The 23478-nt window shown below is 43.4% G+C and overlaps 1 protein-coding gene across 1 annotated transcript in view; it reads left to right on the top strand.

Annotated features, from left to right (window-relative positions):
• Nucleotides 1-23478, top strand: part of LOC124038185 (serine/threonine-protein phosphatase 2A 56 kDa regulatory subunit delta isoform) — a 56305-nt gene that overhangs the window by 22388 nt on the left and 10439 nt on the right. The window contains exons 3-4 of the mRNA XM_046353725.1: nucleotides 1629-1806; nucleotides 18631-18830. Of these exons, the coding sequence (XP_046209681.1) occupies nucleotides 1629-1806; nucleotides 18631-18830 (378 nt within the window). The remainder of the gene's footprint in view (nucleotides 1-1628; nucleotides 1807-18630; nucleotides 18831-23478) is intronic.

Here is a 23478-nt window from a genome sequence, read left to right as displayed (position 1 = left end):
TTCCAAACTTTTATTACTCTCGCGTCCAGTGGAACCGAACCCCACACATAGTGGGGCAAAAAAGTATTTAGTCAGCCACCAATTGTGCAAGTTCTCCCACTTAAAAAGATGAGAGGCCTATAATTTTCACCATAGGTACACTTCAACTATGACAGACAAAATGAGAAAAAAAATCCAGAAAATCACATTGTAGGATTTTTAATGAATTTATTTGCAAATTATGGTGGAAAATAAGTATTTGGTCAATAACAAAAGTTTATTTTCCACCATAATTTGCAAATAAATGTATTTAAAAATCCTACAATGTGATTTTCAAGATTTTTCTCTCCCTCATTTTGTCTGTCATAGTTGAAGTGTACCTATGATAAAAATTACAGGCCTCATCTTTTTAAGTGGGAGAACTTGCACAATTGGTGGCTGACTAAATACTTTTTTGCCCTACTGTATGTAATATAAATGTGTAGGGGGTGCACAGAGAGAACCTAATGAAATGTGTTATTTTACATGTTCTTCACAGAAAATGAGCCAAGGCTAATGAGTCTCAGGTTTATTTTTATATTGTATTATTTTTCTTTTAGTAAATATTGAAAATGGCTCCCACAGACCTGAACACCACACAAGGGTTAAACAATATACCACATTACTTCTACTAGTAATACATTTATTGTTTTCTTGTGTGATTTGTTTGTGAAATTTTACCAGGGGAATAAATCTGAGTGGCTGGTTTTTTATCTACATGCCACAGTGGCTGGTGGACCAAAAAGTACATTTTATGACCTGGGAATTACAGGAATTACATAAATTCGCTGAACCCTGCACTAAGATGCAGTATTGTACTTTTTATGAAGCCTAATTTTGGCCAGCTAATAGCCTAACCACATATAAAGCATAATTTCAATGTTGGAAAAGTCTGGATTAAATGTTCTGTTGCTGCAGGATTCTTTTTTTGTGATAATACTGGTCAAATTAAGATTTTTGTCAATTCAATTCAACCTTGAGGAAGACTGCAGTTATGTCAGGGGAGTTTCTGCAGTGCCCTTGAGGTTTGTGACAAACTTCTATTCATGGAATCATGGACATAAAGAAAGCATTTCAAATTTGATTGAATTAAATCTGGACATCATTGACTGTACTACTGTATTCCTTCTAATCAATAATGTCCTAGAAGACAGCTGTAGAGAAACTACTATACTACATGAGTCTTATTTGACACTAGTTCATCACTCTCTCATTCTCAACAGCATGACTAGTCACATGTTCGAGTCGTCTCTCTGTGTGCTCGCTTTAGAACTCCAGGATAATGGCATCATTAGACCAAGCCAATGAGTCTCTGTGGAGTCATTTACTGTTCTCTGCATGGTGACTGTAATATGGGCAAGCATCTAGTGAGAACCACTATACCAGATTGAATGTATTTAAAAAAAATAATCTACTAGTTTGAGCTACTTTGATAGTAAATGTCACTCCAAAGAAACTGCGGTGATGTTTACTCCGTTTCAGGAGGACAATATTATGTATTTAGTTGGCATAAACCTCCATCTTTCATTTCATTTTCAGTGGTTTAAACTTTTCCAAGCCTCAACATACTTCAACGAGCTCATTATGATTTTTCTGTCTCTTGTCCACAGGCGGCGCAGCAGCAGACTGCCAGCAAGCGTCCCAGCAATAGCACCCCTCCACCCACTCAGCTCAACAAGATCAAGTACTCTAGCGGGCCCCAGATCGTCAAGAAGGAGCGTCGCCAGAGTTCATCACGATTCAACCTCGCCAAGAACCGCGAGCTGCAGAAACTTCCTGCCCTCAAAGGTATCACCAACTAACCCGTCAGCTTCTCTAGCTGCATCCTGATTCTCCACCTTTCTCCTCAATTGTGCTGTTCACTTTACAGATTTAAAAGCGTCGGCTTGGTCTAAACATTGGCTGGAGGAGGTTTCCACCATTTTTAAATTCATGATGGGAAGTGTACAAGTGCAAACTTGGGGACACAATCACTGTGTCCTATTCATAGACACCCACACATCCTACATCCTCTCCCCTCACTCCATCCAGAACTTATTGTTCCACCTGTGGTGGCTTTGATGATCAGGGAGGTACACATAAGCAAAGTTGATCGTTTAGCATCTCTATGAATACTTACTGGCAATACCTTTTATCTGCATATTTTCGTCAGATCCTTGACCACTTGCATCAGTCATGGAGTATGATGATGTACATGGATGTAGGCCCTTTCATACCAGTACTGTATGTCTTCCCTCGAATTAATCACACGGATAGTGCCTCAAAGTATTCACATCCCTTAACTTTGGCCACATTTTGTTGTTACAGACTGAATTTAAAATGGATTAAATTGAGGTATTTTGGTCACTGTCCTACACACAATGCCCCATAATGTAAATATGTTTTGAGATTTAAAAAAAAACAAATGAATAAAAAATGTAAAGCTGAAATGTCTTGAGTCAATAAGTATTCAACCCCTTTCCTATGGCAAGTATAAATAAGTTAAGGAGTAAAATAATACCCCACACATACAATTATCTGTAAGGTTTCTCAGTCGAGCAGATACAACCACAAAGACCAGGGAGGTTATCCAATGCCTATCAAAGGGTACATATTGGTAAATGGGTTAAATAAAATAAAAAAGCAGACATTGAATTTGAGCATGGTGAAGTTATTAATTACACTTTGGGTGGTGTGTCAATGCACCAAGTCACTACAAATATTTAATATTATATTTAATATTTTCCCGGTATTTCCAAATGTTCCATCTTGAGAATAAATCACTTTTCTCCCGGGTAAGCCGGTGTTTCTCGCATTATAAAGCATATACAGTGGCTTGCGAAAGTATTCACCCCCCTTTGGCATTTTTCCTATTTTTTTTGCCTTACAACCTGGAATTAAAATGGATTTTTGGGGGGTTGTATCATTTGATTTAAACAACATGCCTACCACTTTGAAGATGCTAAATATTTTGGGGGGTGAAACAAAAAATAAACAATACAAAAAAACTGGAAACTTGAGCGTGCATAACTATTCACCCCCTCAAAGTCAATACTTTGTAGAGCCACCTTTTGCAGAAATTATAGCTGCAAGTCTCTTGGGGTATGTCTCAAAAAGCTTGGCACATCTAGCCACTGTGATTGTTGCCCATTCTTCAAGGCGAAACTGCTCCAGCTCCTTCAAGTTTGATGGGTTCCGCTGGTGTACAGCAATCTTTAAGTCATACCACAGATTCTCAATTGGATTGAGGTCTGGGACTTGACTAGGCCATTCCAAGACATTTACATGTTTCCCCTTAAACCACTCGAGTGTTGATTTAGCAGTATGCTTAGGGTCATTTTCCTGCTGGCAGGTGAACGTCCGTCCCTGTCTCAAATCTCTGGAAGACTGAAACTGGTTTCCCTCAAAATTTTCCCTGAATTTAGTGTCATCCTTCAATTCTGACCACTTTCCCTGCCAATGAAAAACATACCCACAGCATGATCCTGCCACCACCATTGCTTCTCTGTGGGGATGGTGTTCTTGGGGTGATGAGAGGTATTGAGTTCACGCCAGACATAGTGTTTTCCTTGATGGCCAAAAAGTTTAATCTAACCAGAGTACCTTCTTCCATATGTTTGGAGAGTCTCCCACATGCCTTTTAGCGAACACCAAATGGGTTTGCTTATTTTGTTTTAAAGCAATAGCTTTTTTTCTGGCCACTCTTCCATAAAGACCAGCTCTGGAGTGTACGGCTTAAAGTGGTCCTATGGACAGATAGTCCAATCTCCGGAGTGGATTTTTGCAGCTCCTTCAGGGTTTACTTTGGTCTCTTTGTTGCCTCTCTGATTAATGCCCTCCTTGCCTGGTCTGTGAGTTTTAGTGGGCAGCCCTCTCTTGGCAGCTTTGTTGTGGTTCCATATTCTTTCCAATTTTAATAATGGATTTAATGGTGCTCTGTGGGATGTTCAGTTTCTGATATTTTTTTATAACCCAACCCTGATCTGTTCTTCTCCACAACTTTGTCCCTGACCTTTTTGGAGAGCTCCTTGGTCTTTATGGTGCTGCTTGCTTGGTGGTGCCCCTTGCTTAGTGGTGTTGCAGGCTCTGGGTCCTTTCAGAACAGGTGTATAATCCTGAGATCATGTGACACTTAAATTGCACACATGTGGACTTTATTGAACTAATTATGCGTAATTAACATTCTAACTTGATGCTACCTGAGCCTGATTAGCCATATATATAAATATATTTTATGAGCTCTACATTAATCACATTTAATGAACCCAAAAAGCCCAAATGATTGTGCCATTATCCAATGCATATACAGTATGATATAGGCTACTGCACATTACGCACGGCAGAAAGACATAAAAGCCCATCGATGTAGCTAGCTATAGCCTATGCTCTCTTGTGTAAATAAATGAAACTAGCTCCAGAGGCTAAACTTTTTGAGTGTGAACTGTATTATTGTATTGTACAGTACATGGCAGTCTATGTATATTTTTAAACAACAGCTGGTGCACGATATCTAAGGTTTTGCTTGCCTGAGGTAGAGTATTTCAGTGTAGTCTACAGCTCATCATATCTACCAAAAGAGTTTCGTAGCTGTCTATTTATCACCACAAACCGATGCTGGCACTAAGACCGCTTTCAATGACCTGTATACGGCCATAATCTAACAGGAAAACGCTCATCCAGAGGCAGCGCTCCTAGTGGACAGGGACTTTAATGCTGGGAAATGTACATTTTTTAAAATCTAATTTCTACAAGCATGTTAAATGTGAAACCAGAGGGAAAATAACTCTAGACCACCTTTACTCCACACACAGAGATGTGTACAAAGCTCTCCCTCGCCCTCCATTTGACAAATCGGACCACAATTCCATCCTCCTGATTCTTGCGTACAAGCAAAAAATTTAAGCAGGAAGCACCAGCCACTTGGTCAATAAAAAAGTGGTCAGATGAAGCAGATGGTAAGCTGCAGGACTGTTTTGCTAGCACAGACTGGAATATGTTCCCGGGATTCTTCCGATGGCATTGAGGAGTACACCACATCAGTCACTGGCTTCATCAATAAGCCAGTGACGTCCCCACAGTGACTGTACGTACAAACCCCAACCAAAAGCCATGAAGAAAACATCCCATCCATTTTAGTCCACAATGGAACATTCCACTTAGTATATAAGAGCCCATTATCAGGCAACATCCACACTGAGCTAAAAGCTAAAAATGGATGGGTAGAAGGGTAGAGCTGCCGCTTTCAAGGAGCGGGACTAACCCGGAAGCTTATAAGAGATCCTGCTATGCCCTCCGACGAACCACATAATACAAATCGGAAGCACAACCGTGAGCTCCCCAGTGACACAAACCTACCAGACGAGTTAAATGACTTCTATGCTCACTTCGAGGCAAGTAACACTGAAACATGCACGAGAGCATCAGCTGTTCCGGATGACTGTTTGATCATGCTCTCTGTAGCCAATGTGAGTAAGACCTTTTTATTGTGTATGATTTTATATATTTTTATCTTATTTTATTCCCCCGCCTCATGCGTCCTCAGAAACCCAAACCAAGCCTCACTGTTTTTTGACACAATGCCCACATAACCCGGACGCCAGCCGCACCAATGGGTCGGAGGAAGCACCGTGCACTGCACCCAGCCCGCCACAGGAGTCGCTTGTGCGCGATGGGACAAGGACATCCCTGCCGGGCAAACCCTCCCCTATCCCAGGCGACTCTGAGCCAATTGTTCGCCGCCCAATGGGTCTCCCGGTCGCGACCGGCTGTGACAGAACCTGGAATGAACCCAGAATCTCTAGTGCCATAGCTAGCACTACAATGCAGCGCCTTACACCACTGCGCCAATTGGGAGCCCCTTGTGAGTAAGACCTTTAAACAGGTTAACGTTCACAAGGCCGCAGGGCCAGACGGATTACCAGGATGTGTACTCCGAGCATGCGCTGACCAACTGGCAAGTGTCTTCACTGACATTTTCACCCTCTCCCTGTCAGAGTTTGTAGTACCAACATGTTTCAAGCAGACCACCATAGTCCCTGTGTCCAAGAACACTACGGTATAACCTGCCTAAATGACTACCTACCCATAGCCTAAACATCTGTAGCCATTAAGTGCTTTGAAAGGCTGGTCATAGCTCACATCAACACCATTATCCCAGAAACCCTAGACCCACTCCAATTTCCATACCGCCCCAACAGATCCACAGATGATGCAATCTCTATTGCACTCCACACTGCCCTTTCACATCTGGACAAAAGGAACACCTATGTGAGAATGCTATTCATTGACTACAGCTTAGTGTTCAACACCATAGTGCCCTCAAAGCTTATCACTAAGCGACTGGATCCTGGACTTCCTGATGGGCCCGCCCCCAGGTGGTAAGGGTAGGTAACAACACATGTGCTACGCTGATCCCCAACACAGGGACCCCTCCGGTGCGTGCTCAGTCCCCTCCTGTACTCCCTGTTTACTCATGACTGCATGGCCAGGCATGACTCCAACACCATCATTAAGTTAGCCGTTGACAACGAGACAGCCTATAGGGAGGAGGTCAGAGATCTTGCTCTGTAGTGCCAGAACAACAACCTCTCCCTCAATGTGATCAAGACAAAGGAGATGATTGTGGACTACAGGAAAAGGAGGACTGAGCACGCCCCCATTCTCATCGATGGTGCTGTAGTGGAACAGGTTGAGAGCTTCAAGTTCCTTGGTGTCCACATCACTAACAAACTAACATGGTCCAAGCACACAAAGACAGCTGTGAAGAGGACACGAAAAAACCTATTCCCCCGCAGAAGACTGAAAAGATTTGGCGTGGGTCCTCAGATCCTCAAAAGGTTCAACAGCTGAACCATCACTGCCTGGTATGGCAACTGCTCGGCCAATCCAACCACAAGGCACTACAGAGGGTAGTGCGTACAGCCCAGTACATCCCTGGGGCCAAGCTTCCTGTCATCCAGGACCTCTATACCAGGTGATGTCACAGGAAGGCCCTAAAAATGGTCAAAGACTCCAGCCACCAAAACCATAGACTGTTCTCTCTGCTACCACACGGCAAGCGGTACTGGAGCATCAAGTCTAGGTCCAAGAGGCTTCTAAACAGCTTCTACCCCCAAGCCATAAGACCCCTGAACATCTAATCAAATGGCTACCCAGACTATTTGAATTGCCCCCCCCTTTTACGCTGCTGCTACTCTCTATTTATTTGTATCTATGTAAGGTCATTTTAATAGCTCTACCTACATGTACATATTACCTCAATTACCTCGGTGTACCTGCACATTGACTCTGTACCGGTATCCCATGTGTATATCCTCTCTATTGTTATTTTACTGCTGCTCTTTAATACCCTCTCTTGTTATTTTACTGCTGCTCTTTAATATCCTCACTCTTGTTATTTTACTGCTGCTCTTTAATATCGTTTCTCTTGTTATTTTACTGCTGCTCTTTAATATCCTTTCTATTGTTATTTTACTGCTGCTCTTTAATATAATCTATTGTTATTTAACTGCTGCTCTTTAATATCCTCTCTTGTTATTTTACTGCTGCTCTTTAATATCCTCTCTCTTGTTATTTTACTGCTGCTCTTTAATACCCTCTCTCTTGTTATTTTTCTGCTGCTCTTTAATACCCTCTCTCTTGTTATTTTACTGCTGCTCTTTAATATCCTTTCTATTGTTATTTTACTGCTGCTCTTTAATATAATCTATTGTTATTTAACTGCTGCTCTTTAATATCCTCTCTTGTTATTTTACTGCTGCTCTTTAATATCCTCTCTCTTGTTATTTTACTGCTGCTCTTTAATACCCTCTCTCTTGTTATTTTTCTGCTGCTCTTTAATACCCTCTCTCTTGTTATTTTACTGCTGCTCTTTAATATCCTCTCTATTGTTATTTTACTGCTGCTCTTTATTTTTTGTGTTTTTTTTCTCAACTGCATTGTCGGTTAAGGGCTTGTAAAGTAAGCATTTCGCTGTAAGGTTGTTGTATTTTGCGCATTTGACAAATAAAATTTGATATTATGGCCTGGAATTATGCACATCATTCAAACTGTGATAAAGCAGAAGAAGAACATTCAATTCTAGTGCAGCACATTCCTCCTACTAAGTTACAAGTATAGGCAAGTGAATTAGATTAACATTTTTAAATATAATAGTGCATCTTTGTATAATTTAGTAGGCTGATGCATATATATACCTTTCATAATAGTTCCCCTAATGTTATTTGCCTACCTCCTCTATTTCTTTGTTGCTTCTTTCCTTCCTTGCTTTCCACAGTTAGATGGAATATTTGTAGTTGTCCTTATCTTCATCATTCTAATGACATCCTTGAATAATGTTGGACTAGAATTAGATGCAGAAAGCTTTCACTTCTCTTCACGAAGATTGATTGGTTATGGGTCTGAATAAATAACTGCTATAGCCTACCTACATCGTGCGTTCGCTCTTCTTTCAGACTACCCGAGTTCTATTGGCTGCTGTATTTAACATTCAGCAATAAAGAGCTTGCGTCCCTCTTTGAATAGTCTATTGGTGTAAGAAATTCTATAAAAAATTATGTCTAGCAAGATATTTCCTGCATGAGACTCCAAGAGCTTAGGGGCGTTTTCTTAAGGAGAGGCCAGCGGAGCACAGGTGCTTGCATATTGCTCAAGAGAGAGAGGCTATAAGTTAGAAGCTTATTATGCATAACCCATCATTAATTAGCTAAATATAAGGCTAATACTGCATTGAATCTATTACCTGAAAGGTAGGTTAGGACACACAGTACCAGTAAAACGTTTGGACACACCTACTCAGATGACCTTCAGATGACCTGGCCTCCACAATCACCTGGCCTCCACAATCACCTGGCCTCAACCCAATTGAGATGGTTTGGGATGAGTTGGATCGCAGAGTGATGGAAAAGCAGCCAACAAGTACTCTGCATATGTGGGAACTCCTTCAAGAATGTTGGAAAAGCATACCAGGTGAAGCTGGTTGAGAGAATGCCAAGAGTGTTCAATACTGTTAAGGCCAAGGGTGGTTACTTAGAAGAATCTAAAAACATATCAAATATATTTTCAGATGTTTAACACTTTTTTGATTACTACATGATTCCATGTGTTATTTTTATAGTGCATCTTCGCTATTATTCTACAATGTTTAAAATAGTAAAAATAAAGAGAAACCCTTGAACGAGTAGGTATGTCCAAACTTTTGACTGGTACTGTATATATAAGGGCTATATATCAAATCTAGAACAGGATTATCTGTTTTGGATACGATTTGAATGGAGTTGATGGGGAGCGAGAGAAACTGCGAGAGAAACTGCGAGAGAGTGCTCTGCAGCTGCAATTTAAAAAATGTGTCCCCCCCAAAGGCCGGTTGGAGATGGGTAAATTAGACCAGCATTTGGTCTTTGTTACTGTAGTATAGGCTATGTTGCAGCAAATGTAGGTCTGTCTGTCACGAAAGAAGTTCCCATGATGAGATGATAGGTGAACTGTGCTCCATACTGAGATGGGGAGTCTGTCTTGACGCTGAGCTTTGAATCGTCATGCAAAGGCCGTAGAGAAGGCAGATTTGAACATTTTATATCATTTAACAGTTCCATTTCACGCCATGCTGTTCATATAAATAATTGACTGTTTTTTTGCAGTTATTTATCCCGGGAAAAGGGAGTGGTTTTGGGCAGTAAATCTCTGAGTTTCCTGCCATTCAACCCTAATGCTGGCAGACTAGGCAGAGCCGCTTCTCACTCTACAACTTAGTCTTTTTTGACAAATACCTGAATATTTACATATTTTGGTGAATTGTGATTTTAGTTCAAGATAAATTCCACCGCAATTGAATTTGATATGAAAATGATTTCTTAACCAGCCAATAGAATACGTGCATAGGCTATAGTAAAAGCCCATGGTGTCTCTTTTTAGAAAACAAAAACAAATACTAAAATGTGTAAGTGTGGTTTGTAGTAGATCAGGGATGGGAAACTTTGGTGGGGGTTGGGGCCACAAAAAATCTGTACTCCTCATGAGGGGCTTCATTTCCTGTAATTTGACCTTGATTACTACAAGTTTAGATTGGTAAATTAGCTGGCTGCTAGACTAATTTACCAATATAAAAAATGTTAGTCACTCCATTAGCCTGTCTGCTATCAGTGACTACAAAACCACATTTTGAAATTGCACCTTGTGTATTCTACTATTCTACCTCGCAACAGTTAAACTGAGAAAAAAAATGCATTGTTATTTTTGTATTATTATGTTTTAACCCTGTAGTAGATGCTTGTTTCTCAGTCTAAGATTTGTTATTTGGATGTGACTGCAGACATTTCCCTGTTCCATACACACTGTGCAGTCAACATCGGCCTCGGGCTTGGTGATGAATTCACTTATAGCTGGAGTCAAAGAAATGGGGATAATGCATGTAACAGTAGAGACTTTATTTCTGTAGCGTTATGTGTTGCTTTAGCCCTTCATAAGCACTATTGGTTTTCTTTATTGATCCCAAACATCTGCTTTCCACTGCAGGGTTGTGACAGTAATCTCACAGAGAAAAGGTCCGTGTTTGTTTGCTGTTCCTCACCAGGGCGATTTCAGCCATGGGTTTTGCATTAGGACTATTTTTCCCCAACAGACAGTGATTTTTGTCCAGTGGCTCTGTGCTACTGTGTGTGTCTGTCTAGTGCCTGAGGCTGTGTTACACACGTCCCTATAGACTCTCCCTCTCTCTATTCCCCTCGGCTCGTGATCAGCACATTCTGTTGAATGTCTCTGGTATGTGACCCGTCGACCCTCGGCAGCAGCTCGGGTTTTTCTGGGAATGTTCAAATTTGAATATTCTGTGAAGTGGGATTAACCCTATTGGATGAACTGTGTGCTGCCAAGTGTTGAAGTGCTGCTATAGGATAAGACGGATTGTAATTGTATGTTTTAATTATATGTTTAAGGGAAGAGTAGATCGCAGCTTCCCATGGCATGCATGTTAAAGTCTGCAGTTGTATTTCAAAGATCACAGAGGATTTGAAGCTTGGACGCAAATGGATGCAGAGAATAAATGATAGGTCCTATTGGTTGTTTTAGCTAGCCACTTGGAGTGCATTATGCATTTGAGATAATTCTGTGAAAGAATAGGGAGTGAACTAGGATTACTTATGATACAATAACTGATCCATACTGCTGATCTCTCAGAGCACCTGAGATCTCAGCCCATATAGGTCAGAGGTCACATTGGTGTGTTATGCTACATTCCTCCCCAGAGCCCGTGCATGCGTATGTATTTTGTGTTAGAGCTGGGCGATATGGGAAAAATCCATATTGTGATAAATTGAGAATTTTTTGCTATATGGACAATAAATACAATGCAAAAATAGTATGTGATTTCATCTAACATATCCAGGGAATGCATGATTTTATATTTTGATGTGCAACCTGTCAAAATAGGATCCAGAATTATCATATTTATTTTTGGCTCTTCGGAGAATTTGCCGACCTCTTTGTGTATGTTGGGCTTTTGGCTATATTTTTCACCACCTGAGGAAATGGGAACTCAAAACATTAAGCTAGATTGCTAAAGCCGGAACAAAGTTTATTTACTGTTTCACTGATTTATTTATTTTCTAGAAAAGTGAGGTGATCAAAGAAATGGACAAATACCCCCCCCAAACGGAATCGACTCCAAATTGATACCAAGTGAGATGGTTTTTCATAAATAGTGAAGAAGGAATAAATAAGCACCTGTGCAAAGCTCTGGGCCTCATGTGTGCCTCAAGAGTTATATTAATCCAAATGAAAACCTACGCTAGGAAATCCTTCCTGTGTAATTTTGAAAAAGAATGTGGATAATGTTAATTATTATAATCATGGGTACTATGTTGTCATGTTTTTTTTTCTGAACATTTTACCGATAAACAAACATAACAGCATTATTAACAAAACAAGTACAAAATGTATAATCAGTTAATTACTGAAATGTATTGCCTTAACTAAGCTTTAACAAAATATTAGCTAACATGAAAAGGCCTATCACAGACCACACTTGATAGGCTACTGTATGTAATCATTCAAGTTAGGTCTGTCAAGTGAATGCAGCACTGGAAAAAGTGCAAGCCAATCCCTATCATCTACAGGGTGAAACTTAATTTATGTGATGTGTGTGTATATAGGGCAATAAAGTAGAATATTTGATTTTCTAATTCAATAATTATTGACAAATAATTGCAATCAAATGAAATGTGTATGTAATAATGTGTTCATTACCTGACTGTATCCTATAGCCTATAGCAAGGTTTCCATGTTTGGCCCCACAAGCGTTCCTGAGCCCCATAAATCTATTTATTTCAAAAACAAAAACGGTAAAACAAACCACCAGGAAATCAGCTCCAAGTGATTTTAATGAAAGAAATCTGTTCAAGTATTCCTACGCATAATCAAGAGACGTGTTATTGTATACAAATGTAAGCAAGGATGTAAATTATTACGTTTTGGTCTGTTATTTCTGTTTGGGCTTCTTGTTGTCAATTTGCAGTCTACAAATTATTCATAATTATTTTCTGGCACCATGACCATCCTCTCAAGATAAAATCATCCTGCGGCTGAATCTAGTTGATCATCCTTGGCCTATAGGCTAGAGCAAAATATTCCTACAAATATAAATAGGCCTATCATAGATTAATTTGAAGAAAGAGGGACAATCATTCAAGTTAGGCCTATCAAATGAATGCTTTGAAAAAAAGTACATTTCAATCCGCCATAGACTATATTTTACCGTATAATCTACAGAATAATTGTTTTATTTAAAATGTGCAATTAGAAGCGTCAATCCCATACAAAGCAAGCTTGGCTAAATTCAAGGCCAGTACCTATACAGTCAACTCACTCACTGCATCCTCCTTCGATTGCATCATCCGGCTGCCAGGAAAAGACCCCACTTTGGAGTCGACCACATAATTTTGTTACGTTACAGCCGTATTCTAAAATTGATTAAATTGTTTATTCCCCTCATCAATCTATACACACTAACCCATAATGACAAAGAAAAAACAAGTTTTTAGAAATGTTTGCAAATGTTTAAAAAAAAAAATAATTAAATATCACGTTCACATAAGTATTCAGACCCTGTACTCAGTACTTTGTTGAAGCATATTTGGCAGCGATTACAGCCTCGAGTCTTCTTGGATATGACGCTACAAGCTTGGCAGACCTGTATTTGTTCTCCCATTCTTCTCTGCAGATCCTCTCAAGCTCTGTCAGGTTGGCTGGATGAGCGTTGCTGCACAGCTATTTTCAGGTCTCTCCAGAGATGTTCGTTTGGGTTCAAGTCCAGGCTGTGGATGGGCCACTCAAGGACATTCAGAGACTCTGTCTTGGCTGTGTGCTTAGGGTTGTTGTCCTGTTGGAAGGTGAACCTTCACCCCAGTCTGAGGTCCTGAACGCTTTGGAGCAGGTTTTCATCAAGGATCTCTCTCTGTACTTTGCTCTGTTCATCTTTCCATCCTGACTGGTTTCCCAGTCCCTGCCGCTGAAAAACATCCCCACAGCATGATGCTGCCACCACCATGCTTCACCATAGGGATGGTGCCAGGTTTCCTCCAGATGTGATGCTTGGCATTCGGGCCAAAGAGATCAATCTTGGTTTCATCAGACCAGAGAATCTTGTTTCTCATTGTCTGAGAGTCCTTTAGGTTCCTTTTGGCAAATTCTATGCAGGCTGTCATGTACCTTTTTTCTGAGGGGATTGGCTTCCGTCGGGCCACTCTACCATAAAGGCCTGATTGTTGGAGTGCTGCAGAGATGGTTGTCCTTCTGGAAGGTTCTCCCATTGCCACAGAGGAACTCTGTAACTCTGTCAGAGTGACCATCAGTTTCTCCCTGACCAAGGCCGTCCTCCACTGATTGCTCAGTTTGGCTCTAGGAAGTGTCTTGGTGTTTCCAAACTTCTTTCATTTAAGAATGATGGAGGCCACTGTGTTCTTGGGGACCTTCAATGCTGCTGAAATGTTTTGGTACCCTTCCCTAGATCTGTGCCTCGACACAATCTTGTCTCTGAGCTCTACCGACAATTCCTTCGACCTCATGGTTTGGTTTTTGTTCTGACATGCACTGTCAACTTAGGGACCTTATATAGACAGGCGTATGTCTTTCCAAATCATGTCCAACCAATTGAATTTACCACAGGTGGCCTCCAATCAAGTTGTCGAAACATCTCAAGGATGAACAATGGAAACAGGATGCACCTGAGCTCATAGTAAAGTGAGTCTCATAGCAAAGTGTCTGAATACTTATGTAAATAAGGCATTTCTGTTTTTGTTTTTTTATACAATTGAGAGCATTTCTAAAAAGCTGTTTTCCCTTTGTCATTATGGGGATTTGTGTAGATTGATGAGGTAAAAATGTGTTTTCATCACTTTTAGAAGAAGGCTATAATGTAACAAAATGTAGAAAAAGTAAATGGGTCTGAATTAATTTGCTAAATTGTAATTACTTCGCTACTATGGCCTTACCTCCTTACTCCATTTGCACACACTGTATATAGATTTTTCTATTGTGTTGTTGACTGTACTTTTGTTTATCCCATGTGTAACTCTGTGGTGTTGTTTTTTGTCGCAACTGCTTTGCTTTATCTTGGTCAGGTTGCAGTTGAATATGAGAACTTGTTCTCAACTGGCCTACCTGGTTAAATAAAGGCGAAATCAATTTAAAAAACATTCCGAATGCACGGTATCTCCCAGGAGAAAGAATCAAGAGTGAGCAAAACGGCGCCCCTCTGTCTCTCTACGTTTAGGCCATCTATCTGATGCTGCCTAGTCTAAACGAGTTTGACATTTGTTGCAGCCTGTAGCATTTATTAAGGCAAGTGAAGCCAGCGAACATCTGGCGTCCTTTGTCAAAACATGTATAGGCAATTATTTGTATCGGCTTTGAGCTAAACTGAGTGAGCTCAACTGAAGAAAGTGTCAAAGGAAGTCAGCTTAGATTTGGCGTCACTCCTTTCAAATCCCATTGACAGCGTTCGTCATTTGACAGAAACTTGAGTTGTTGCATCTTGCTGTGTTGTCCTCCGGTGGCTAGTTAACCAGGTAGCCAAAATGGGCCCTTAGGGATTTGGCCCTTTTGGGATTTGTTTTTACTTAATTCTCCTTACTGGCCAATGATTATAACGGCAATTCTGATCCAACCAGATCCAACCATGAATTCATACATTGTTGTGCCCCTGGCCTGGATGGAAGTTCCATATGTAGCTTGATGTAGAAGGCTAATGTTAACTTGCTAACATTGCCCATGAATGGAAGTTAGGCTAGCGAGCAAGCATTTTAGCCAGGTAGACATCGGACAGCAACATTCTTTAAGTGTGTATGGTATGACAGTGATAGACCGTTTCATCAACATTAAAGAGAGGAGGATGGCGTTGACGTTTCTCTACAAGTAGGGGGAATCAACATGTTTTTCTACTTAAAATCAAATAACATTTTATTTTTTCACATGTGCTGAATACAACAGGTGTAGACCTTACCGTGAAATGCTTACTTACTTAATAGCCCTTAACCAACAATGCAGTTCAAGAAATAGTTAAGAAAATATTTACTAAATAAACTAAAGTAAAACATGTAATAGAATGTAACACTAACAATAACGAGGCTATATTCAGGGGGTATCGGGGAGTTAATGTGCGGGGGTACAGGTTAGTCAAGGTAATTTATACATGTAGGTAGGGGTAAAGTGACTATGCATAGATAATTAACAGCGAGTAGCAAGACTGTAAAAATAAAAGGGGGGGTCAACGTATTTTGTCTGGATGGCCATTTGATTAATTTGTGAAATTAATTTGTTAAGCAGTCTTATAGCTTGGGGGAAGAAGCTATTAAAGATCCTTTTGGACCTAGACTTGGCGCTCCGGTACCACTTGGGGTGCTGTAGCAGAGAGAACAATCTATGACTTGGGTAACTGGAGTCTTTGACAATGTTTTGGGGCCTTCCTCTGACACCACCTAGTATATAGGTCCTGGATGGCAGGAAGCTTGGCCCATGTGATGTACTGGGCGTACGCACTACCCTCTGTAGCGTCTTACGAGCGGATTGTTGTGGAAGAGAGACTGTATATTCTTCAAACAACAACTTTATTATACAATTTGCAAAAATGGAGCGGTTAACAATCACTCAATGGTGCAGAGTTAAGAGCCCAACGAACAGAGTTGGGTCTCGGCTTTTATAGAAAAAGTACAACCTCTTTCTATACGTGGCAGTTAGCAGATAGTAAAACAGGGGATGTGTCACATGGTACGGTCGCACCCAAACGGCTCTTAGCTGTGCGCCCAGTCTTATGATTAAAGTCACACAAAGACAAGTTTGTATCTGGTTAGAAAAAAACATAAGCATATAACAAGAGACAGTTCTCTGAGTAAAAAACAGCTTGTCTAATTTGTCATTTTCCACCACATCTCCTCCCCGTTTCAACCTAAAGGAAAATGACTTCCAAGCATTTTCATCAAACGAGCATTAACATGAGGGAAAAGGGTTAGATTGTCTTACACTTAGTACATTACCCGTTGTCATTGAGTGTCAAACCTTCACATAGTGATAAGGGTCACCATGATGGCAATGGCCCTTAACTCAACCTTTGGAGCACCATTTTACAGAACCTGCATCGTGGGTATGGCCTATGGACATGCTGCACCATTTATTTAAATGTTTTCACCTCGGCGTTCTGTATTATCATGGTCTTCATCAGACATGTAATCAGGCATAGGAAATAAATAGGGTTCTGGGGCGTCTCCTTAAGGGGTCATTAATGGCATGGCGAGAACAGGACTTGGGTTCCCCAGTGATTTATTTATTTATTTATTGTTACCAACACACCACTACTGCCTTCGACATAAAGCTTTTTTTGATGTAAATTAAAATGTGTCTTTCACGAGGTAGGAGTATTAACATGTTGAACTACTTCAGACATTGGCTCAAATCTAGATTGTGCCTTTAGATTTTGAAAATGAACAACTGACTTCTCAAACCCTAAACCCCGGCCTGGCCTACTTAGTCTGCTTCTCAAGCGTTCCCGGAAGTGTCACGATGTTGCATCTCTGTGTTTAGAAACTCTATGGTCAGATCCCAAATATCACACCCACACACAGACGCAGGTGACAGGACCACCTTTACCAAGGTAACCTCCCACCCTTAAATGGGCAGCTGAACATTTTGTCTCTGATATTTTGATTAAAAGACTCCGGTCACAAATTTAGATGAAATTGAGAAATATGCCACATTACTTCTAACTAATACATTTCTTGTTTTAGAAACATTACAAAGCATGGTAATCTGTTTTTTTAATGTAATTATGGGGAAGACATGTTTTGTCTGGCCCTGCAGGTGACCACACATGGGGCCACAACCCCTAGTTTGGGAAACGCTGGCCTAGATGGCTAGGGCTGAATTGAAATGTTTCTTACAGAAGAAATACGGTATGAAACGCATAAGCATGGTAGCAATTACAAGTGAGATTATGGGAAAATGATTAGACCAAAGTTGAAGACACAACAGTTCCCCTGACACAAGACTGAATCTAAACATTACACTGTTGATTTTATGTGCATTTTATATTTACTGTACTCTCATTTCTTGATCACGAAATCTGAAAATACCCTGGATTACATTCAGTAACATAAGACTATTCCTGGAAAATGGGGGATAGGTGCAACACAAGAAATGACACAGGTTTGTGTGAGAGGATTCAACTGGTGTACAGTTCATAAGTAATTTCAGTGCACTTTTATGACTCAGGGAAGAGTATTTAACTGTAAAATGCTTTGTTGAGCTCTCCTAGTTGTGCTTTTTTTGGAATCAGAGCAAGCACCCTTCTACTTGGGTCAGGTGGGCATCATTTGAAAGCTTGCTCTATTGCCAACATGACTTAGCTAAGTTATAAAATACGATCTTACGGTGTTAGGCTTTCACAAGGCAATTCAGAGAAACTGATCATAATTTTGGTGTGTGTCGGAGTCCTGAGTGTGTTCGTGTGCGTGTTCCGCGGCAAACTTTTTTCACAATAGCTAAACGGGCTCATTCTGTTCAAAACAACCCAGGGTATTATACCATGTCATCTTGTAACTGTACATCAAACGTAGTGATCATTACTGTTGACACAGTATATGACATGAGTTTCATGATATGGAAATGTGAAGGGCAACTTCCTGTCGCGTGCGGTTCTCAAGTTCAGAACGTCTGTCAGTCAAAACCCTTGAAGCGCAAGAGCCTGAGCTCGAACTTCATTTAGGGGGGGGGGGGGGTGTATGACTCTTGACACTTTATCCTCAATGAACATGAACAAAAGGATGGGATCACAAAATGACAGACCAAGTGGATAATGTTTTCTGAAGGTTAAGAATCACTAGCTAGCCCAGGGCTCCCCAACCCCATTCCTGGAGCGCTACCCTCCTGTAGGTTTTCGGTCCAACCCCAGTTGTGACTAACGTGAATTAGCTTATCAACCAGCTAATTATTAGAATCAGGTGTGTTAAATTAGGGTTGGAGCGAAAACCTACACGACGGTAGCTCTCGAGGAACAGGGTTGGAGAGCCCTGATCGAGCCTAACCCCCAGACATGCAGCATTGATCTAACCCCCTGCTCTTTCTCTTTCTCTCTTTCTCTCTCATCCTCAGATGCACCTCTTATCGACCGGGAAGAGCTGTTTGTGCAGAAGCTGCGCCAGTGCTGCGTACTCTTTGACTTTGTCACGGACCCCCTAAGCGACCTGAAGTACAAGGAGGTGAAGCGTGCCGGTCTGAATGAGATGGTGGAGTACATCACGCACAACCGCGAAGTGGTCACCGAGTCCATCTATCCCGAGGGTGTCATCATGGTAAGAGGAGAACACACACACAAACTCTAGTGAACATGCATGCAGTCGCACCACAGTCACAAGAGCATTCGGACCCCTTGGCTTCTTTCACATTTTGTTATGTTACAGCCTTATTCTAAAACAGATTTTTTTTTTTATTGACTACATGCAATACCGGATAATGACAAAGCCCAAACACTCAAGCTATGTCAGGTTGGATGGGGAGGGTCGCTGCACAACTATTTTCAGGTCTGTCCAGAGATGTTTGATCGGGTTCAAGTCCGGGCTCTGTCTGGGCCACTCAAGGACATTCAGAGACTTGTACTGAAGCCACTCCTACGCTGTCTTGGCTGTGTGCTTCGGGTTGTTGTCCTGTTGGAAGGGGAACCTGATCTGCAGAGAAGAATATGAGAACTTCCCAAATACAGGTGTGCCAAGCTTGTAGCGTCACACCCGAGAAGACGGCAGGGTAGCCTAGTGCTTAGAGCGTTGGACTAGTAACCGGAAGGTTGCAAGTTCAAAACCCCGAGCTGACAAGGTACAAATCTGTCGTTCTGCCCCTGAACAGGCAGTTAACCCACTGTTCCTAGGCCGTCATTGAAAATAAGAATTTGTTCTTAACTGACTTGCCTAGTTGAATAAAGGTAAAATAATAAAATAAAATAAAAAAGACTCTAGGCTGTAACGGTGCTTCAACGAAGTGCTGAGTAAAGAGTCTTAATACTTATGTACATGTGATATTTCTGTTTTTTACATTTTGTATTAATTAGCAAAAATGTCTAAAAACCTGTTTTCGCTTTGTCATTATGGGGTATTGTGTGTAAATTGATGAGGGGAAAACATGTATTTAATCCATTATAAATAAGGCTGTACCGTAACAAAATGTGGGGAAGGGGTTTGAATACTTTCCAAATACACTGTAATCTCTTGACACAATGTGGAAGGGCCAACATTTGAATTACATGTGGGTGTAAACATGTCACTTCACCATGCTACATCCTGACTCTAATGACTTCTGCCTGGCCAAGCTCAGGATTCCACCCAGCACAGTGGGGGGAGAGAATCAACATCAAACCCTTGAGGAGCTTCCAGAGTCCATTATTTATTTTGGTGATGAGTCAGATCGAGCCAAATCCCTCCGGAAGCCTTTAAACCCGGCATCTCTCCCTCTCTCCTCCCCTCTGAGTTACACCTACCCTATCTCCTGCCTCCTGGGGTATTCTCCTCTCTCCTGCCTCCTGGAGTATTCTCCTCTCTCCTGCCTCCTGGTGTATTCTCCCTCTCTCTTGCCTCCTGGAGTATTCTCCTCTCTCCTGCCTCCTGGGGTATTCTCCCTATCTCTTGCCTCCTGGAGTATTCTCCTCTCTCCTGCCTCCTGGAGTATTCTCCTCTCTATTGCCTCCTGGGGTATTCTCCCTCTCTCTTGCCTCCTGGGGTATTTTCCCTCTCTCCTGTCTCCTGGGGTATTCTCCCTCTCTCTTGCCTCCTGGAGTATTCTCCTCTCTCTTGCCTCCTGGGGTATTCTCCCTCTCTCCTGCCTCCTGGGGGTATTCTCCCTCTCTCCTGCCTCCTGGGGTATTCTCCCTCTCTCTTGCCTCATGGAGTATTCTCCCTCTCTCCTGCCTCCTGGGGGTATTTTCCTGCCTCCTGGGGGTATTCTTCCTCTCTCCTGCCTCCTGGGGTATTCTCCCTCTCTCCTGCATCTTGGAGTATTGTATCCTACCTCCTGGGGTATTCTCCCTCTCTCCTGCCTCCTGAAGTATTCTTTCCTACCTCCTCCCTGCTGGGATATTGTATCCTACCTCCTGGGGTATTCTCCCTCTCTCCTGCCTCCTGGGATATCTCTCCTGCCTCCTGGGGTATTCTCCCTCCTGCCTCCTGGGGTATTCTCCCTCTCTCTTGCCTCCTGGAGTATTCTCCTCTCTCCTGCCTCCTGGTGTATTCTCCCTCTCTCTTGCCTCCTGGAGTATTCTCCTCTCTCCTGCCTCCTGGGGTATTCTCCCTATCTCTTGCCTCCTGGAGTATTCTCCTCTCTCCTGCCTCCTGGAGTATTCTCCTCTCTATTGCCTCCTGGGGTATTCTCCCTCTCTCTTGCCTCCTGGGGTATTTTCCCTCTCTCCTGTCTCCTGGGGTATTCTCCCTCTCTCTTGCCTCCTGGAGTATTCTCCTCTCTCCTGCCTCCTGGAGTATTCTCCTCTCTCTTGCCTCCTGGGGTATTCTCCCCCTCTCCTGCCTCCTGGGGGTATTCTCCCTCTCTCCTGCCTCCTGGGGGTATTCTCCCTCTCTCCTGCCTCCTGGGGGTATTCTCCCTCTCTCCTGCCTCCTGGGGGTATTCTCCCTCTCTCCTGCCTCCTGGGTGTATTTTTCTGCCTCCTGGGGGTATTCTCCCTGTCTCCTGCTTCCTGGGGTATTCTCCCTCTCTCCAGCCTCCTGGGGTATTCTCCCTATCTCTCCTGCATCTTGGAGTATTGTATCCTACCTCCTGGGGTATTCTCCCTCTCTCCTGCCTCCTGAAGTATTCTTTCCTACCTCCTCCCTGCTGGGATATTGTATCCTACCTCCTGGGATATTCTCTCTCTCTCCTGCCTCCTGGGGTATTCTCCCTCCTGCCTCCTGGGGTATTCTCCCTCTCTCCTGCCTCCTGGGATATCTCTCCTGCCTCCTGGGATATTCTCCCTCTCTCCTGCCTCCTGGGGTATTCTCCCTCCTGCCTCCTGGGGTATTCTCCCTCTCTCTTGCCTCCTGGAGTATTCTCCTCTCTCCTGCCTCCTGGTGTATTCTCCATCTCTCTTGCCTCCTGGAGTATTCTCCTCTCTCCTGCCTCCTGGGGTATTCTCCCTCTCTCTTGCCTCCTGGAGTATTCTCCTCTCTTCTGCCTCCTGGACTATTCTCCTCTCTCCTGCCTCCTGGAGTATTCTCCTCTCTATTGCCTCCTGGGGTATTTTACCTCTCTCCTGTCTCCTGGGATATTCTCCCTCTCTCCTGCCTCCTGGGGTATTCTCCCTCTCTCCTGCCTCCTGGGGTATTCTCCTTCTCTCCTGCCTCCTGGGGTATTCTCCTTCTCTCCTGCCTCCTGGGGTATTCCCTCTCTCTCCTACATCCTGGGGTATTCTTCCTCTCTCCTGCCTCCTGGGGTATTCTCCCCCTCTCCTGCCTCCTGGGGTATTCTCCCCCTCTCCTGCCTCCTAGGGTATTCTCCCCCTCTCCTGCCTCCTGGGGTATTCTTTCCTACCTCCTCCCTGCTGGGGTATTTTATCCTACCTCCTGGGGTATTCTCCCTCTCTCCTGCCTCCTGGGAAGTATTTATCCCCCTCTCCTGGGTTATTCTCCCCCTCTCCTGCCTCCTGGGGTATTCTTTCCTACCTCCTCCCTGCTGGGGTATTTAATCCTACCTCCTGGGGTATTCTCCCTCTCTCCTGCCTCCTGGGGTATTCTCCTTCTTTCCTGCCTCCTGGGGTATTCTCCCTCTCTCCTGCCTCCTGGGGTATTCTCCCTCTCTCCTGCCTCCTGGGGTATTCTCCCTCTCTCCTACGTCCTGGGGTATTCTCCCTCTCTCCTACGTCCTGGGGTATTCTCCCTCTCTCCTACGTCCTGGGGTATTCTCCCTCTCTCCTGCCTCCTGGGGTATTATCCCTCTCTCCTGCCTCCTGGGGTATTATCCCTCTCTCCTGCCTCCTGGGGTATTATCCCTCTCTCCTGCCTCCTGTGGTATTATCCCTCTCTCCTGCCTCCTGGGGTATTATCCCTCTCTCCTGCCTCCTGGGGTATTCTCCCTCTCTCCTGCCCCCTGGGGTATTCTCCCTCTCTCCTGCCTCCTGGGGTATTCTCCCTCTCTCCTGCCCTCCTGGGGTATTCTCCTTCTCTCCTGCCTCCTGGGCTATTCTCCCTCTCTCCTGCCCCCTGGGTTATTATCCCTCTCTCCTGCCTCCTGGGGTATTCTCCCTCTCTCCTGCCCCCTGGGGTATTCTCCCTCTCTCCTGCCCCCTGGGGTATTCTCCCTCTCTCCTGCCTCCTGGGCTATTCTCCCTCTCTCCTGCCTCCTGGGCTATTCTCCTTCTCTCCTGCCTCCTGGGCTATTATCCCTCTCTCCTGCCCTCCTGGGGTATTCTCCTTCTCTCCTGCCACCTGGGCTATTCTCCCTCTCTCCTGCCTCCTGGGCTATTCTCCCTCTCTCCTGCCCCCTGGGGTTTTCTCCCTCTCTCCTGCCTCCTGCGGTATTCTCCTTCTCTCCTGCCTCCTGGGTTATTCTCCCTCTCTCCTGCCTCCTGGGTTATTCTCCCTCTCTCCTGCCTCCTGGGCTATTCTCCCTCTCTCCTGCCTCCTGGGGTATTCTCCCTCTCTCCTGCCTTTGGGGTATTCTCCCTCTCTCCTGCCTCCTGGGGTATTCTCCCTCTCTCCTGCCCTCCTGGGGTATTCTCCTTCTCTCCTGCCCCCTGGGCTATTCTCCCTCTCTCATGCCCCCTGGGGTATTCTCCCTCTCTCCTGCCTCCTGGGCTATTCTCCCTCTCTCCTGCCCTCCTGGGGTATTATCCCTCTCTCCTGTCTCCTGGGGTATTATCCCTCTCTCCTGCCCTCCTGGGGTATTCTCCTGCCTCCTGGGGTATTATCCCTCTCTCCTGCCCTCCTGGGGTATTCTCCTTCTCTCCTGCCTCCTGGGGTATTCTCCCTC

The sequence above is a fragment of the Oncorhynchus gorbuscha genome, linkage group LG06, assembly GCF_021184085.1.
Source record: "Oncorhynchus gorbuscha isolate QuinsamMale2020 ecotype Even-year linkage group LG06, OgorEven_v1.0, whole genome shotgun sequence".
In the NCBI taxonomy this organism is placed as follows: domain Eukaryota; kingdom Metazoa; phylum Chordata; class Actinopteri; order Salmoniformes; family Salmonidae; genus Oncorhynchus; species Oncorhynchus gorbuscha.
This window is presented reverse-complemented; position numbering and strand designations above follow the sequence as displayed.